Genomic DNA, 18338 nt, shown 5'->3' on the forward strand with positions numbered 1-18338 from the left:
GTTTTAAATTTGATACTGCGGTTTCAATGTTATAGGTATTTCCAAAAAAACTTTTCGTTTAGTCTTTTTAATTTCCTAATTTCCTCATTTCTAAACTGTCTCATTTAACTTCCACGAGTGATTTTATTATTTTCCTATATTATGTATCATATGATTCATTGCTGAAAAAATTATTTTCATTTTAACAACATTCAATGTTAAGATATTTGTCAACGAAGAGCAGCGTTTCCCAAATTATGGTATGCAGCCCAGAGCCGATGATCCTGATAAATAAATAACAATCTTCAAATATTTTGATAATCCTGCAGAGAAATGATTTTATATTAGATAATAAACTTTGTAAGAAGAAATATTGTAAGAAATTGGCAGGTTAAGTATCATTTTTAATTTATTATAGCGGTGTCCGCAGCCTTGTAAAGTTTGGGAAACGCCGAGTAGAGGTGAAAGTAAAATAAAACGAATATAAAATTTTAAATAAAAACACATATATTATTTATGGATATTAAATTAAGGCAACATAACTACAAGAAAATATAACATAAATAAATAAAATTAAAACATTTTTTATGACTTGGATGAAAAGTACTGACTATTTTATATTTATATGTCGAAGCGTTGGACTAATGTTGAAAACAATAAATGTATGTAATATAAAAAGATACAGTAAATCGTAGGGATAAAAGAAACATGCCTATAAGCGAGGGTAGCATACTTAACCTTATTTTCATCGTAATTTATATAAAGAGAGTACACCGCAAGTCAAATCGCGGTGTGTTTTTTTTTTGTCATTTTTACCGTTCACATTTTAGTGAAATGCAATAATTACACAATATAATATTAGATATTACTTATATATGACAGTAGAAACTGGCCAGTTAGGTATTTTTAAATTAATAATCTCTGTTAACATAATTTTAACATGACGTCATTATGTTAACAAAGAATATGATAATTATAATTTTTCATACATGATAATTTGTAAAAACCTCATTTGGTCATAGGCTTTGTACAATATTAATTTGTCAATTAGGGCCAGTGGCACAATAGGGAAGATTGTGTTAACGTAACCACAAAGTATTAATAAAAAAATAAACATAACATTAGTGGTAATGAGGTACCTAAATGAACCTTAATAAATTGATATGTTTTAACGCTGCTATGAAGACAGAAATAGGCCTCAATTAATAAACAAAATTAATATCAATTAACTTTTAATAAATCGATAGGTTAGAACACAGATATTGTATTGCACAGTTTTTATAATGAAATTAATTGTAATCCGGTATTATTTGCACGAGCAATACTTGTCCATATGGCAAAAATAAGCTGCGCTCGCGCCATTTCAACTTAAACCATGTATTTCGAATATTATACACCCGTCTACGTTATATACATTTTACTGTATAAATAGGTATTATTCATTCAAATGATATCATATAATATAATGACATCGTCTTATTCGTTACCTAATATTTTCAATCGATTCGAATTTTTTAAATTTGATTTTTTTTAAACATACAACATCTGTAAATTAACCATCGAAATATTATTTTTATTGTTAATAAAATTTAGGTGATTGATATAAAATATAATATTGGGGAAATGCTGCCTGTGTTGCAATGGAATCACAATGTATAAAAATATTGAACAGTCATTAAATGCCGATGCCTGATTTTTGTAGTAACTAAAATAAATTTGATTTATTCAAAAGATAATTCTTATAATTCAACATTATATTGGAGAGAATAATATGATTTTATCTGAATGGTTATTAATTTTTTTCTGGAGAAATGTGAAAAAAAAATTAAGTTCACTGAATGCATAGGAAGTGTATTTAATTTTTTTTTACATACTGTTCATGTCTCAATAGCAATTTTAAAACAATTTAAAAAATAACATCAAAAACATAATGTTTTTAATGCTGTATACAAAATTCAAGCCATACAATTATTAATTATACGGTTACTATACATTTAATACTTGACATCACCGCAAGAAAGTAATATATTTTGAATAAATAGAATTACATCCGATACCTACCAAAAATAATCAATCAAAGAAAAATTTGTAATATCATTGTGAGAATAGGTTGACAGATTACACACCTACAAAATTTGAAAATGGAATAAATTATATTGAGTTGGTACCACTGCTATAGTCACAACCACCATTTTAAATCACCTGTCAACAACTCGCGAGCCTAATACTATAAGGTTCTAAGTGTTCGTCTTTGAGAAAACAAACTCAACAATGAAGTAGTATTAATTTTAAGCTGCCTCATTGTTACTTTTGTTTCGTCAAGGACAAACACTTAGAACCTTTTAGTTCTCCACTCGCGAACTGTATACAGGCTGAAATGTTTTATTAATAGATGTAAAAAACCACCAATAGGTATTGTATCTGTGATCACACCACTTCCAGATAATTCTTTGACTTTGAAAGTAATATTCAAACATAAATTCATTTCAATGCTTGTTTTCTTAATATTATGATATACATATATTTTTTTATTTGTATGCAAGGATTATAAAATTATTTATTCAAAATATAACTAACAGCAGTAATGCAAAGGTCATATGTTGGGTACGATTTGACCACTTAACGCATAGATCGATCAAGCAATACTTTACAATTACGAATTTTGAGAGAATGAGAGAAGTAAATTTTAAAATTAAATAAGGAAAATTATTATTCAATGCTTATTGCAGATGGTTAAAAATTTCAGTAACGCACCGGTTGATTATGTATTTTATAAAATACGCAACTTTAAAGCTAAATTATTTCAATAATCGAGATAATTTACTTGATAGAATTTCAGTTTACAGTGGAGTAGTTTTAGAATTAACTACCAATATAAAATTATTGTACAATTTAAGTTTAAAGTAGATAGTTATTTTGGTTGTCACAACATCATCAAGATTATCTTCTTAAGAGTGGCGTGAAAACCGAAATAACTATCGAAGAAAAAAATCGTAATTTATTAAATCAACTGGTGTTTATTTTGTAAAAATTCACTATGATGATTTTTAAACAAAGTTTTTGTAATGTAAATACCATAAAATTAACAGAAACGTTGATTCAAAAGTATTATAGTTGTTAAAAGACTAATTATGGGTCATCCATATATGACGTCACACCGCAAGGAGAAGGTGTCTAACATAATATTATAATAATTCATGACAATGGCTATGGGGGGGTGGGTGTTGTCAAAAATGTGACATTGCAAAATTTACAAAATTTTACCATTGAAACTTGAGAATATTTATTATTATGTGATAATCATTAATGGACGACCCCTTATCTTAGTTTCGCGAAAGTAATGCCTGATCCATAAACGCATAATGCAGTAAAATTCACAATAAGAGAATTGACAAAAAAACTATGTCCGTAAAAGCACCTGTTTCTGTGCTCTCTCACAAAGAACGCCTCGAAGAGTGCCATTAATTACACTCGGTAATACAGTATTATGTTGCTAATATTTGTTGCTCCCTCATAACTGATAAATTCTCTCACAGATGTCAGTAACAGTAAAGAATATCCGCTCCTAATGCGGCATAAGCTAATTGAGAGTCAAATCTTAATTTTTTTTTGCTTATTCATATGAGGATGTACTAACTAGTCACACATTTCCCTAAACATTTTTTTATCAATAAGATAAGTAAATATCATGGTATAATATGTATACTTCTTCAAATATATAATATGATAGCATACAATTTAATAGTAATAATATATCTCTGTTCTAACTCTAAGTTTCAATAAAATAATATGTTACAGATGATCCCTCATGTTTAGTATTCTCTTACAAATCGTTTAAATAAAAATATTCATTCTTCACATCGATTTCAATGTGAGAAAAATTGGTAAACCGTGAATTGTTATTTCTTCTCTAATAGTTTTTATATTTCAATTCCACAATCGAATAACAGATGACGTAACATTTTTTGTGCTAGATATTCTCATGGTGCAACACAAAACCAGGCAGCTGAAAACACCACACATATAGCCTCGGAATAGTAAATCATTTCATCTATAAAACACTGAAAAAAATAGGCATTACAAAAATGTACTGAAAAGTAGCTTTATTTAATGTATCGTTTTCTACTGTAATCGATATGTTACAAAATTGTTTGTGGTCATTATTAACATGATTAAAATAATAATAATAATAAAAAAACAACATGCATTTCTTTGAAGAATAATATTTGTACCTGAGCATGTTCAATTTCGCCAACTCACTGACTCAAGATTTGAGGAGATGAGGAATTGTACTGATATTTTTTTATCTGGAGTAGTCTCATATGAATGTAATGTAAGGAAAAAACAATAATTTCAGATTTTATTGATGCATTTAGACAATTCACTTTATTTGTAGTAATTAAATTAAATTCATAAAAAAATAAAACAGAATACCTAATCAGTTATCTGTGACAAAATAAATAATATGTGAAGCTCTTTGGTCTCCGACTTTTAAAGTATTCACGATGTTCAATAGTACCGCCACAAGTAATCGGCTGGGTGTATAATTTGGACATTAGATAAAAAAAAAAACACTCATAAGAATGTCTTTTATTCAGAATGATATTAATATTTCAAATCAATTAACATTGAAGTACAAGATATTATGTGTTTAGACATATAATGCAATACTTTGCAAGTTGAGAAATTAAAATTATTAAAATCATTATGTAATCGTAAAAATTATCAGTCTCAATATATAGTATATTGTGTAAATTCAAATATCAAAATAATAGGGTAACTGAAATAAAATATTTAAATAAAAGATTTCTATGAAAACGTGAGTGGACATACTATATTATGTATGTACCCTCTAATATATGCAATATCATTATAAATAAATATTACCATTATAATTGGGTGTTTAAAAAGAGAAAAGAGAATTTGTATCAAAATATCAAAAAAGTTAATAAACAGCCAATAGGTATGGATACGATTTTTACTGGATGGGATGACATTGTATGAATTGCATAAATGGATAAAGCGAAAAATAAAATATTTTTTTGTTTTCTGTAAAATGATAGTTATCAATACACTCAGGTAAAAAATTATTTTTCAAAAAGATATTCTTTATAATATTGTTATAATCAATGAAATAAAAAAAAATGTCAGTCTATTACTGCAACAAATATACAGTTAATAATTTCAAACAGTTTTTTTTCAGCAGATAAAGAAATAAATACTTTCAATTAACCGAACCATGATTCAACGATAAAGATTTGTACAATTTTACCAAAAATGGCTCATAAAAAGTGTAGAACGGAAAATCAATAGTATTGGCAGGCACTTGTGTTCCGAATTCATTTTCATCAGCAAAAATTAGTTTCTTTTACATCGGCGTAAAATAGTTTTATTTCACGACGTGTGAAATCATTATTGTCCTGCTAAAACATATTAATTCGATATATACAAATAAATTAAATGACGCAAGTTTCGTGATACCTGTTTTGCGATCGAAGATACGTTACCGATAACGGGAAAAGTGCAAAAGTAAACAACCGAAAATTCAATTTACAAATAAAAATCTTTAAAAACATCAACAAAGTGATAAATACTTGACAGTTCATTTCATACACGCGTCGGTGTAATAATAATTTCGAGACTTAGTCAACAAACCGGTGGCAATAAATTTTGACCGCTAATTATTTCCATATAATATAGAACATTCAGAGTTTACCAATAAAACATCAATAACTACAAAACTAAAATCACATATTATAATATATAAATACATAAGCAATATTGTTATGATAAACGAAACATAAATGATAGACGTTTCATATGTATAAAATGTAAAAACCGCAAACTGTGTCAACTTTGCACCAATTGCGCCAACTTCGCCCCAAATTATTATATTGGTTACCGAGAAACAAATTTGAATTCTGGAATATTGACAAGCATGACAACTTGTTAGTGTCGGTTGTGTAATTTATAATTTAGAATTCTGGTTATTTTATGTGATAGTGCCCCATGTTGTGATTCTTCTTGGTATTTATGAGATTTGCAGTTTTTTTTAATTGCATCAATACAGTTTATTAAGCTTTTTTAGAATTGATTTTTAAAGTGATGCATTATTTCCAATTTGGCAGTGAGGGCCGATGACAGTTGTAGCAGTCATGGAACAGTCTGTGATTCAAATAAATGTATTGACCCCATCGGAAATCAAAACCGAAACCCCGGGATAAGAAGCCAATGCCTTCCATATTGGTTAAGAAAGGTTTATGATAATCAATAAAAATCTAGATTTATGATTTTTACAAGATGGAAGGATAATATTTCAGTTTTTTGTAGGTGCAAAGTTGACACTGTAGATGCAAAGTTGAGCCTGCTGGTGCAAAGTTCACTCACTTTGCGGTAATGCGGTTGTATATAATATAGAAGGAACAAAATATAACTTATCATTATTTTAAAAATACTCTTCGATGAGTGATCAGGTAGGAAAAAACGACGCTGGCAAAGAATTTTAACCTTAATAATAACTAATAATAAAAACATTTACATTAAACAGTGCAATGGTTGTCTTATAATGAGAGTTGTGCATTAAATAAACAATCTAGTTTAGTTCCCTCACCCGGTTTACGACATTCAAACGATAAATACCATTTTCCGTCTTAAAAAAACGCCTGCCACATTTGTACAAAATAAACAACAATTATCCACGTCGACAGTCCGTTTCGGCCGGCGACAAATTAATGAAAACGGAGGCCGCGTCGAGCGCCATTATCTTTCCTCAAACCCACGATTATAAACCCACATTGCCGAGAGATATATTCAGATATACCTCAACTAAATACTACAGACAAAAACACCCGATGGAACTATTCCATCGGAATTATATTATATGTTTGCAAACTTACAAATTAATGTCATATCTCAATATTACACATAACAATATATCAGAATTGTGAAAAAAATTCACAGACATCTTTGAAAGTCATCATAGTAATCATAATATATGATATTCTTCTTCCTCATCTTCGTGAGAGATTTATAAATAGTATACGCAATACTCAATTCTGCCAGCTTAAATTAGGACAAACACTGTATTGTTTATTTGTGAGTTGTTTAAAGAGGCGGCGCCTTCATTATCTTCTTTCTGTAGTCGTAGACCCGGCGACAGAAGAGAATCGAGTCGGGCGAGGTGTGCGGAGGAATCTTGCCGTCCATGGTGATGGTGGCCGAGGTCATCTCGCTGGGCGGCATGCTCGGGACCACGCTCGGGGGGCATTTGATCTTCTCTTCGGCCATTTTCAATTCTTTCCGGTATCTATAAACAACAAAAAACAATACATACAACTTACTTCTCTGACCATCTCTATTATGCATTCACCTACCGCTCCCGCTATCATAGCAGCCGAGTTTTCAGACATGTGCCACTTTGGCATAATATACAACAAATCCAACATGTGATTTTTGCTTTAAATAATATAAATCCACGATCGAAAGTTCTGACCGAGCTCATACAAGTTGGGGGGAAACTGTTAACTTGGATTTAAAGACCTTGGGGATCCTAAACTGGAGGGAAGCAGCTTTGGACAGACTTATGTTGGATCAGTCGACCATTACGACTTGGTATCTATCTACAAGGGAAAATTTGTCAAGCTTTCAACAAGTTTACAGCTTTTTACAGCGAGCGAGGCCTTTTCGCACCGAGGATTGACCGTAATATATTAAATCAAAACACACTCTAGCGCAGTGTTTTTCAACTGGTGGTCCGTGGACTGGCGCCGGTCTGCGAAAACTTTCACGATGCTTTCAAGCGACTATACCGCTACACGATTCGGGAAATTCCTACTAGATAAAATGCTGGCCGCTGGATTAGCGCTGCCATGTCTACTTCTACATATTTATCCAATGTTTGCCGGGCCACGGGTATTAAAAGGTTGAAGAACACAACTCTAGTGCACACCAAGCAAGGTTTCAAGGCATAACGGGTGTGGAGACTTGGCGGGTGGAGGGAAAAGCAAGACCTACATAGTTGTAGCGCCAGGAAAAAGAAGAATCGAGAGAGTTGACAAAAACAACAGAATTTTGTTTTTTGTCATCCTCGTGAGAAATGATATTGAATAATATGATATTGTCAGTTAAATGTGATAATCTTTTCTTATCCCAGGCTTTGACATCGTAATAATATTTAATTGTACATACCGACAGTATTCATTGAAGGTGAGAACGTAGCACTTGTCTTCGATGCACGCTACGCTGTTGGCATCTCGGTGTCTCGAAGCAAACACTTCGTCTTTGGAATCGCCGGCCTGTCGACCAATCTCCGTGTGCTCCGGCCGATAGTACCATAGTAACGATACCATCATTTCACCTGAAATTACATAAAGTATTTACATTTTAAATGCGATAAAAATGCGCTGGCAATGGGTGGCTCTCTAGTGATAACTATTTCTTGACTTAGTGATGTTGTGTTGACGACTGTGGTTTTGTTTCTGTGGATATTTCTTAATTGTCATCTATGTACACCCGCTGCCATATAAGTGAAAGCATGAATGATAAGTTTGTCAAAAAATAACAAATATAATTGATTTTATGGTGTCATTAGATACACGTAAATATTATCAGGTGGCAGTACCACCTATGAACAGTCTTATGGCTGTATTAGTATTATCCCTTATTTGTCTGTAAGCTGCTGCATCAGCCTGGTGGAGTCTTTGTAGAGTCTCCTGAGCACGCCACCGTTGAACTCATTCATTGGTCAAGAGGTGCTTAGCTGATTTTCTTCCTCATCCATAATCTAATTGTGTATTTTGCCTAAGGTTACAGAAGGTTAAAAGCACCCCATCTCTATTAAGATTAAATCTCTTGGATAACACACAAATTTCACGTCACTCTAATTATTCGATATGTTATTACTGCACTGTAAGCATCTGTCAAACTATTATGAGAGGGTCATTTGTTTTCTTTCATAACTCGATTAAAATAAACGATTTCTCGGATTTTTTCAATTTAGATGTTGTGTATGTTTAATACGTTTTTTCGCTGTCTTGTTCACTCTTACACATTTTTTCTCTCAAGCGTTACAGATAATTGAATACAATAGTACAACAAAGAATAGTAGAATAATAAATGAGAAAATAATAATGACAATATTTGAACATGTTCAGTAAATCAATACCAATAATCATTATTAAATTAGGTTGCTATTAATATAATACCAACATTTTAAACATGTCCATGGAATGTAATCAAATCGCACCGTGAGTGTAAAACCAAGGCATCTGCAAATTTTTCGATTTCGAGATTAAATGCAAAACAACTGCAAAAGTCGTGAACTTGATAATGTAAAAGTGAAGTAACTGAAAGAACATGCAATATAATGTAGATATTAACCAAATATTATGGTTTTTTTTAGAAACTCTATTTCTCCTAACAAAACGAAGACTTCAAACCCTAATATATCCAAATTATGACTTTTGCAGATGCCTTGGTTTTACACTCACGGTGCGAAATGTTAGGACTAAAATGCATATAACTTTTCATTTGAATCCCTTTTCAGTCGAAAATAGATATATCCGTGTATGGCGTGAATAATAGTCTGAAAACATCAATTGTCAGGGCAACTGTTTGTACGTTTGGCTTTCTGTGGTAAATCAGGAATGTTATTAAATTTTAGTTTGAAGAGACATTTTACTAAAATTTAAAAACATCCAAAAACATATAATCTGATTCACCACCACAGAAAGCGTGAAAGTGTACAAATAATTGCCCTGAGAATTTATGTTTTTAGACTTATCAACATATTCACGCTATACACGGATATTACGATGATGTGAAAACTGTGACTAATGCATTTTAAATTATGTATACGTCACTTATATTGATTTAATCCTTGGCTGTTGAATTAGCACTTATCATGTAAGTAAATGTTTACTCGATTAATAAAAAGAATAATTAATCCATATAATTAAAAAAACTTCTTTTATTTTTACTGACAATCGTATTTAATTCATGGCTCTCTCAAGAACAAGTAACTATATATTTTAAATGTGAAGCTATCATTCATAAACAATTTTGGTAGTCTTGCCAATTGAAGTACAAAATTTACAACATCGAAGAATTGATGATACTGTTTGGTTATACGGAATACTGCGGAAAACACATTTTGAAGATAGCCGATAAACTGGATTATTTGTTAGGTTAACCTAACCTAACCCAACCTAACCTAAACTAACCCAAACTATCAAATAATCCAGTATATCGGGCATTTTCAAAATGTGTTTTCCGCTGTATTCCGTATAACCGAACAGTACCGAATTGATTTTAAGAGGTGATGGTAAGTATTGTCTACAACGTGACGTGCGCAAATACCATTTAAACTTTTTTTTAGAAAATCAGTAGCCTGTATCTCTGTTCAAACATTTGTGCTCAACATTTTTTACTCGCAAGCCCCCCATTTCTTCCTATACAGTAGTATGCGGTTTTAATTTTTATATTGTCTACGGTCACTATCGTCAACATGGTTCTCTTCACTTGGTCTCATAAGGAATTATTGAGTAATGTTCACAATGTGCTACGTCTATAACCTTCTTATTGATTAATAAGTTATGTTTATTAATAATTACGAATGTAATTTAATCACCATCGTTGGGATTCTCCCAAAGTTGTGCAACCCTCGCTACATAAGGCGCTTCATTTCTGCGCGTTCCTGCCCTTAGGAGAACGCAATCTCCTCGTCTCACCGCGTCACCGGCTGAGTCGTGTCGCATTCCAGGATAGCACCGCCCGTAGAACCCAGAATCTTCATTCTATAATAAGGAAAAATAATCATGTTAATTTTAAAGGTTTTTCCTACTAAATTATTTCTTTATTACTATTATTTTAACGAGTGTTTGAATTCATTTGAAATAGGAACAGACTCCCTACTTGGCGATTATTTGGATTTAATCCAGTGTTTCCCAACCGCCAGTCAGCAGAAAATTTTGGCGGTCTGCAAATAATAATTGTCTCGCATTTTAAAATACATAATATGCCAAAAATTACAAGTAAATCCTCATCCAAAAAATAATCTCTTCATGGAAGACGTCAGGCTATGCGGAATTGATAGTCAAGAATAAGGAAAACTAATCGTGTTGTCTTTTGATGCCATTATAGTATCCTGACATAAAATACAAACATTTTTATTTACAAATACATTTAATTATTATCGTCCATATTTTTGATTATATCACTTTTTAGACTATATCAATAAAATAAATGAAAGAGAAAAACCAAATGGATGTCAATGCATCGTTTCGTCTCTCCGAAACAACACTGAAGCCATGGTTATCAACTATTCTGATTATTTCAATTATTTCATGATAAATTTTTTGTCTTCTCAATCAGACTATTATGTATGTAGGTATATCTGTTATAATATAAGATTCAAAAACTAATACTAAATAAAATACTATATTAATAATAGTTTTTCTGCGTTAAATGTCCACGAAATATTTCTCCAATTTTTACTGGTCCACTGGGGTAAAAATGTTGGGGAACACTGATTTAGAGCCTACCTAAGTAATTGTAAATTAAAATTATATTATATTCAGTAACCAACTAACAAAAACATCAATACGTAAATATGTAATATAATGAAGAGTTCGCTCAATATTCTTCAGGTAAATATTGTTCCAGAGATATTTCTGGACTGAAAACTCTGGTGGCCTCCCGTTACTTTTGTGTTACGGGGTACGTCCAATTAGGACTGAGATTCGGTATGAAATAGAATGGATTGTGATTTAATGAATTAATATCTCGCGCCAAAGAGTTGAAGCGGGATAATGATGTGAAAATAAAATTTATACTTACGTTGATGACAACTTTCCCCTGTTGAGGTTCACCTTCCCACGACCACCCATTACTCCATCTTGGACTGCTGAGCGATCTTCTGGTGGAGAGAGCTACACATGTATCAATGAGGGGCAGCGGTTCGATGGTCTCTGTTGATTTTGATTTTCTCTTAGCGGCCCCCCCTTTGGTGTTGACTCCCGTCTGGCTCTTCCCCGTCTTCTTCAGTTTGAGGTTTTCAGATTTAATCAGCTTAGCGCGAGAGTCTTTGGTATCGGGGACCGGTTGATTCTTTCCTTTGCACGGTCCGTCTTTTATCTGCGCCTTTTCTAATTTCTTCCCAGCCGCCGGCGATTTGGATTTGGTGCGGGTCTGTTTATCGGTGGACAGCTTTCGTTTGGTCGGGGCACTCGTATTGTTTGTCTCGATTACTTTTTTCACGACATTATTATTTATGTTCAAGACGGTTCTACTTTTCACTGCACTCGTTTCACTGCTGGTCCCGCCGGCACTGCACTTCTTAGCTGTTTTTGGTGAGCATAAGCTTGGCTTGGTCGTCGGCCTGGCGGTTGACGAAATATCCGAAACTCCATCTGCATTGTTTTTCACGACACTTTCGATTACGCGATCAATATTGTTCTTCAGCATCAACTTATCTAGAAGTATAGCACTTTTGTTTTTGGGTAGTGGTGACAGGACATTTTTCTTGCAGGTGTCTTGAATCTTTTCCACGATAACGTCATCCTCGCACAGCCTGGAAAGCTGTTTTTTATCAGCAGACTTGAGAAGGGTGTTGTTAAACTTCTTTCTTTTATTAACAGGCGCTTCAGGGAGGGTGGGGCTGGAACTTTTTCTTTTGTTACCAGCCTTCTTCAGTTGTGATTTATCGCTCTCTATTAAAGTCATCCCTTTGGTAGGTTTATTTTTTATGGTATTCAATTGTCTTTTACCATTATTCAGTTTAAAAACTTTATCATTTTTCTTTATAAGATCTTTATAACTTCCGGTGACAGGACTTTTCTTCTGATGTTGATTATTGAGGGTCACCTTTTGTCTCTTTTGGAGTTTGACATGTTCGCCGATTCCGTTGGCAGCTAAATTATCATCGATATCTAAATCCAGGTCAATCTCTAACTTTGGCTGGGAACACCTTCTCTTGGTGCCGGTTTTGCATTTGATATCGCTAGATTTCTTCAAGCTATCGGTACTCGGTAGATTCCTTTCCACATTTTGTTCTTTCAGAGCCGGCGAGTCGACTGGGAGTGAAGAATGCTTTCTACTTAAAATGCTACTCGGTGACACTACATTTTCCTTCTTGGGTTGAACAATGAGGTCAACCGTTACAGGAGTTTCATGGTTCCGGGTGATGGGGCAGTCTTTTTCGCTTTTACTATCCGCACAGTTCTCTTCTGATGATGATAGATCGATGGGAGCCAGCTTTGAGTCGGGAGAATCTATGAGAATAACGTCATCGCCGCTGTCTGCTTCGCTCTTCACCTCGTCGGAGAGGACTTTATCGGAGGCGCTTTCGGTGTCGATCCGGAGGGGGGCCATAGAATCGGGAGAGCTGACTTCCGCGGGGAGGGTTCTCGGTTGGCACATGAGCAAGGTGGTGTGTCCCGCCGAGTCTTCGGCGCCGATGGATTTTCTCGCCATCGCTTTACCAAGGCGGGCTCTTCGCTGCGGCGGTTGACAGGTCGCCTGCGGAGGGTCGGGAGGCTGGGGAACACTGGCGCCAGCGGAACCTCTCGCGGGAGACGGTGGTCCGACGGGTTCAGGCAGGCGGGGCATGACGCTGAGGGAGGGGTTGACGGCGACAGCACAGCATCCACTCCTACCCTCTGCCGCCTCCTGTCTTCCTCTACCGCTGGCTTCAGGGAAGTACTCCCGCTTGGGCGATCGTCCGCCGTCTGTGGTCTGGCATGCCCCGCTCCTCAGTTCGGGGCCATTATTCTTGGCGTTGCACTCGTTCTTGAGCACCCTGTTGAGCAGGGGCGGATCCTTGTGGGTGACGTGGGGGATCTTCGCTTTCCGCTTGTCGTCGGCGAACGCCGGGACGGCAGGAAGAGAGGCTCGGCCGCCCCCCGGAGGGCTACAGTTGGAAGGACCGCCACCGGCCGGGGGGTTACCAGTAGCGGGCCCAGTAAGGACGTTTTTTGGAAACGCTTGCGGGCAAGGGCATCCTTGTTGGTAGGCTGGATCTGGAATTGAACACAGTACATCAACAACCAAATAAATAAAATTAATTGGTTATCTTTATGATATTATTAAAATTGCATTTTGTTTTTGTTTAAATTAAATATGTATTGACAAGGGTAAGGGTGTACAGACCTATATAGCCAATGGGTGGTCTCGGAGGTGCCGGTAGATGGGGGTGCTGATAGCAAGGTGCGCAATACTGCGAGGCGTATGCGTCAGCACCTGCCGGAGAGACCTAATCACAACAAAAAGATCAACCATTAAATAAATTGAACTAAAATTATATTAAAAAACAATTTTATTTTGCGAATGTTGTGCCTAGATGTTGTAACAGTAACATGAGAACTGAGTATCGTGAAGGCAAAATATTGAGGAGGCTGAGTGATATCAACAGGAGAAAAGCAATGGCATTTTATTCGATGTCGAAACTACAATCAATTTGGAAAAGCAAAAATACATAGGTATGTCTCTGAGAAGATAACATGGTAATCTCGTTATGTTGAGCCAGGTCTTCAAGGATTTTTGGGTCTCCATATCCAAGTAAGAAGCAGACATGGTTGTAGAAGAAAAATGTCTAAAACTAGAATAAGAATGTATTGTTGAGAGTGAGAAGTTTGAGGAGTGGTAACTTGCCTGGTTGTCAGGCGGTGGCGGAGGTCTGTAGGAATTGGGCGGCCTGTGCGCGGGCGGCGGCCTATAACAGGGCTGCTGAGGCGAGGGGCGCGAGCCACTGCCGGCGTAGCAAGACTCTCCGACGCCAGCTCCAGTGACGACACCACCTACGTACTGCCCGGCGGTGCCAACCCCGTACTGCAGGTGAGCGGGGTGTGGGTGCGCGTGGGCATGCGGCGCTCCGAAGCCTGACGTGTAGTGCATCACCTGGGGAAAAAATACATAGTACATTTATATGAGGATATTGTCAGGAAAATCTGGTCCTGGTAATATATAATTTAAACAGTAATGTATAATGAATCAATATCTCTATCTCAACGTTTCTATACCTATCGCAGCGTGACGTGATGGTAATGTGTTCAGGCCATGAGGGTTAGATGTAGATGCAAAGACTTACTTATTTGCATAAAGTATTTTTAGGCCTTACGTGACCTACACCGTGTTAGTGTGAGGCCTCAGTGCCAGCGTTCGGCGCAGCGTTGAGCGTTTTGCACAACTCAAACGTATAACCGTGTGTGAAAATGTTCGTAGACAATGTCTTTTTTTGGTTATACATTTATACGGTTATACGTTTGAGTTGCGCAAAACGTTCAACGCTGCGCCGAACGCTGCCACTCAGGACGTACACTTAGGCATAAAGCCCCACAAGAAAGCGCTCGGTGCGCTCACTACTGAGTAGGCCCCCTCCCACCCGCGAATTACCCTTCACCTATGTAATAAGAGGCTCAAGCAGCACAAAATAATTATTATTATCAGCGTCTCTCATAACAAAGCAATAAAAATATTATTAAATTTCTCGGGGCTTGTAATTAAAATCGGACACGCAATAACTAAACAAAGAGTTCGCTGTTCTTAAATAATGGCTTCTCGCCCGTCGCATCGACGACGCTTCGAGGAGCGTGATTTTGCTCGCCGTTTTCAATGAATGGACTACGTTGTATTTTCGTTAATTCGTATCGCCGAGAAGCCAAAAAACGATGACTCATGGGGCAGGCGGGCATAATGCGGCGTCAAATCCAGTGTGCGCTGGCGTATTTGATTACGTTGTATTTTCGTTGATTTACGCGCCACTTGTGAAATTTTGCGCGAGAGCCCCGCCCCACTCGCTCCGTTAAGTGGGTTTTACGCCTTAGACTCTCCGCACATTACGACGCGACGGCTGGATAGCACATACAGAGCTTTGGAGCAGACCCTTTTTTGAGTTGCTCCGCTCCAGGTCCGCTCCGGGACCTAATACTTGCTCCAGCTCCGTTCCAGGTTCTGCTCCGCCCCGGGTAAAAAGTTTTAATAAATATTATATGTATAAAAATGTTAAAAAAATAAAAAACAAGTAGTTTTAAAATAATCGTCATCTTCATTATTAATTATATTAAACAAAACCGACAGCAAGTCGTCTCTCATTATTTGCCTCTTCTGTCAAAAAAGTGAGGTTATTTATCACTCGGCAGTGTTGCCATATTTCAAATAAGTCCAATGTTGCAAATTGTCAAAACTATTTGCATTGGATTTTAGGACGAAAAAGAAATAAAAAAAAAAACATCCGGAGCAGTGGAGCACTATAATTTTTCGGTGCACCGGCTCCGGGTAAAATCCCATTGCCCCATTGCTCCGTGCTCCTGTTCCAAGTTCCGCTCCAACTCTCTGTTAACAGAGACAACAGGAAGACGCAGGTTACAACTAAATTCCATGATTTTTACACTAATCTCTAAAATACTATATTGTTTCAAAATAGGTCACGTGAAACATTTTTCACTCTTTCAAGCTCTTTTGCGAATTCTCGAGGAGCCTTAGGGTTTCGCGGAATCCGTTTGGGAATCACTGTCTTAAATACTTCACGAAATAGATTAATACTATCGCAGTTAGTCAGGCCAGGCTAAAATGAGTACATAGACTGTATTGATAAAAAAAATAGAAACGAAATATTAAAATAACATTTCCCATTGTGAATAATAAGCATCTACTTACCGACAAGGAAAACCAAAACATGAGAAAAGAATAATATAACGAGCCTTCAGATTTTTCTGAAAATGCTATAAGCTGTGAAGTTGGCGCTTATTCCATTTTCCCTGTGGGGGAGATAATATCATACAACTATTTCTCCCGAGTCGCTGGAATCCAATTTCACGTTTCGCATACAGTATTAACAACATTAAAATTAGCCCGAGGGACTTATTATTTTGGAAAAAAAACATGCCGAAATTTGTGTATATAGGAATAAAAAACAAACATTTTATTTTAAGAAATAATAGAGATTTTCTTTCTTTTATTTCAGATGGGTTTTTAAGGGATTATTTGTTTTTATTACGCCAATGACGGAAACGGTGTTTTTGAGATTATTGTCAAGTACCCTTATATGTAGATACATAATTTAAAATGGATATTGTATGACAGCTGTCAATTATTATTATTGTGATTCAGAAAACGTCAAATCTTTTAAATTTAAAGGATGCTTAAGAAACAGAAAATCACAGCAGGTAGGTACTAACTTACCTGGGACTTAACTGGGAGGATGTATTACACCTCCCATATTCTGCAGATATCTGTACTTTGGATTATTATTCATGTAGGTCTATCTATAAAATACAAATTTAAAAGTAATCAATTGAACAATATGGCAGATTAAAAATCATGGCTCCCATATCCTGAAGCGGGTCCCCAGACTAGGATAGTTGGCGGACCCCCTACCTATCACTAAGGTTAAATGCAGTGTAGTATATCTATAGTAGCGTTTTCCAAATGTTGTTTGAGGTTACGGGTATTCAGTTTATTTTAGCGATGTTTTGTGTCTATGAATACATCCACTTGAATTATGGTGTTGTCGAGTATAGACATGATAATAAAAAAAATCGGTGCGTGTACTTATTTTGACTATGTGACCAAGCCGCACGTTTAGGCCTACAAAACTTTATTCCGGCTCCCCCCATTGAAGACGGGAAGTCCAGGAGTATGTCAGAAGTTATAATTCTATGGCGTAACAAAACAAAAACAAAAATTGTGATAACCTAGATTCTTCGACTAGCTCTTAATTATCTTGTTAAATTACACATTCAAGAAAAGGGCCGCTTATTGGAGCGTTGTTGGTTTATTTCTATACACTTTAACTTATATTACTAAATTATATAATTATTTCTCGTTGTTTTTATTTATCAAGTAACTGTCACTCTGGCGTTTAATCGTTTGTTTACGTAAGGAATTGCAAATGACCGACAATAATAAATTCGTTGCCTAGGCAGTGGAACAATTCTACTATCAAACTTGCGTTTGTATAGGTACAGCTGACTGATTCGCAGCTAACTTCATAATGTCGCGAACTTTCGTAACGGTGTGCACGCGCAGCTCTCAATTTCACTCTTTACCAAACGCCCCAAAGAAGTATATCTTCAAAAATTGCATCGCACAACCATTACTCTCGAAGTAAAATAGCAGCGCAGGCGACTTATTAGAGTAAATTTGTGATGTTTATCTCACTTATCTGGTCGACCCGTCACGCCGCCCCCTAATTTAGTATTTTAATTAGAAACTAGTCATATTTTATAAAAAGGGAATCGCAACGCTGCAAGAGAGATTATAAAATAGTTGTCAATAATGATAGAAAACATATTTTTGATAAATAAATTTGTATTCCGATATAGTATAAAATAACGCATTTGTTTACATAAACATAAACTATAAAC

The 18338-nt window shown here is 35.5% G+C and overlaps 1 protein-coding gene across 1 annotated transcript in view; it reads right to left on the reverse strand.

Annotated features, from left to right (window-relative positions):
- Window positions 1-5028: 5028 nt before the first annotated feature.
- Window positions 5029-18338, reverse strand: part of Hers (Histone gene-specific Epigenetic Repressor in late S phase) — a 543873-nt gene continuing 530563 nt past the window's right edge. The window contains exons 6-11 of the mRNA XM_085949050.1: window positions 14626-14871; window positions 14125-14227; window positions 11815-13994; window positions 10607-10772; window positions 8167-8335; window positions 5029-7285 (exon numbers count right to left, since the gene is read on the reverse strand). Of these exons, the coding sequence (XP_085805176.1) occupies window positions 7084-7285; window positions 8167-8335; window positions 10607-10772; window positions 11815-13994; window positions 14125-14227; window positions 14626-14871 (3066 nt within the window). The 3' untranslated portion in view covers window positions 5029-7083. The remainder of the gene's footprint in view (window positions 7286-8166; window positions 8336-10606; window positions 10773-11814; window positions 13995-14124; window positions 14228-14625; window positions 14872-18338) is intronic.

The sequence above is a fragment of the Rhyacophila brunnea genome, unplaced genomic scaffold, assembly GCF_057557595.1.
Source record: "Rhyacophila brunnea isolate RB1 unplaced genomic scaffold, BYU_Rbru_1.0 scaffold_21, whole genome shotgun sequence".
NCBI classification, from domain to species: Eukaryota; Metazoa; Arthropoda; class Insecta; order Trichoptera; family Rhyacophilidae; genus Rhyacophila; species Rhyacophila brunnea.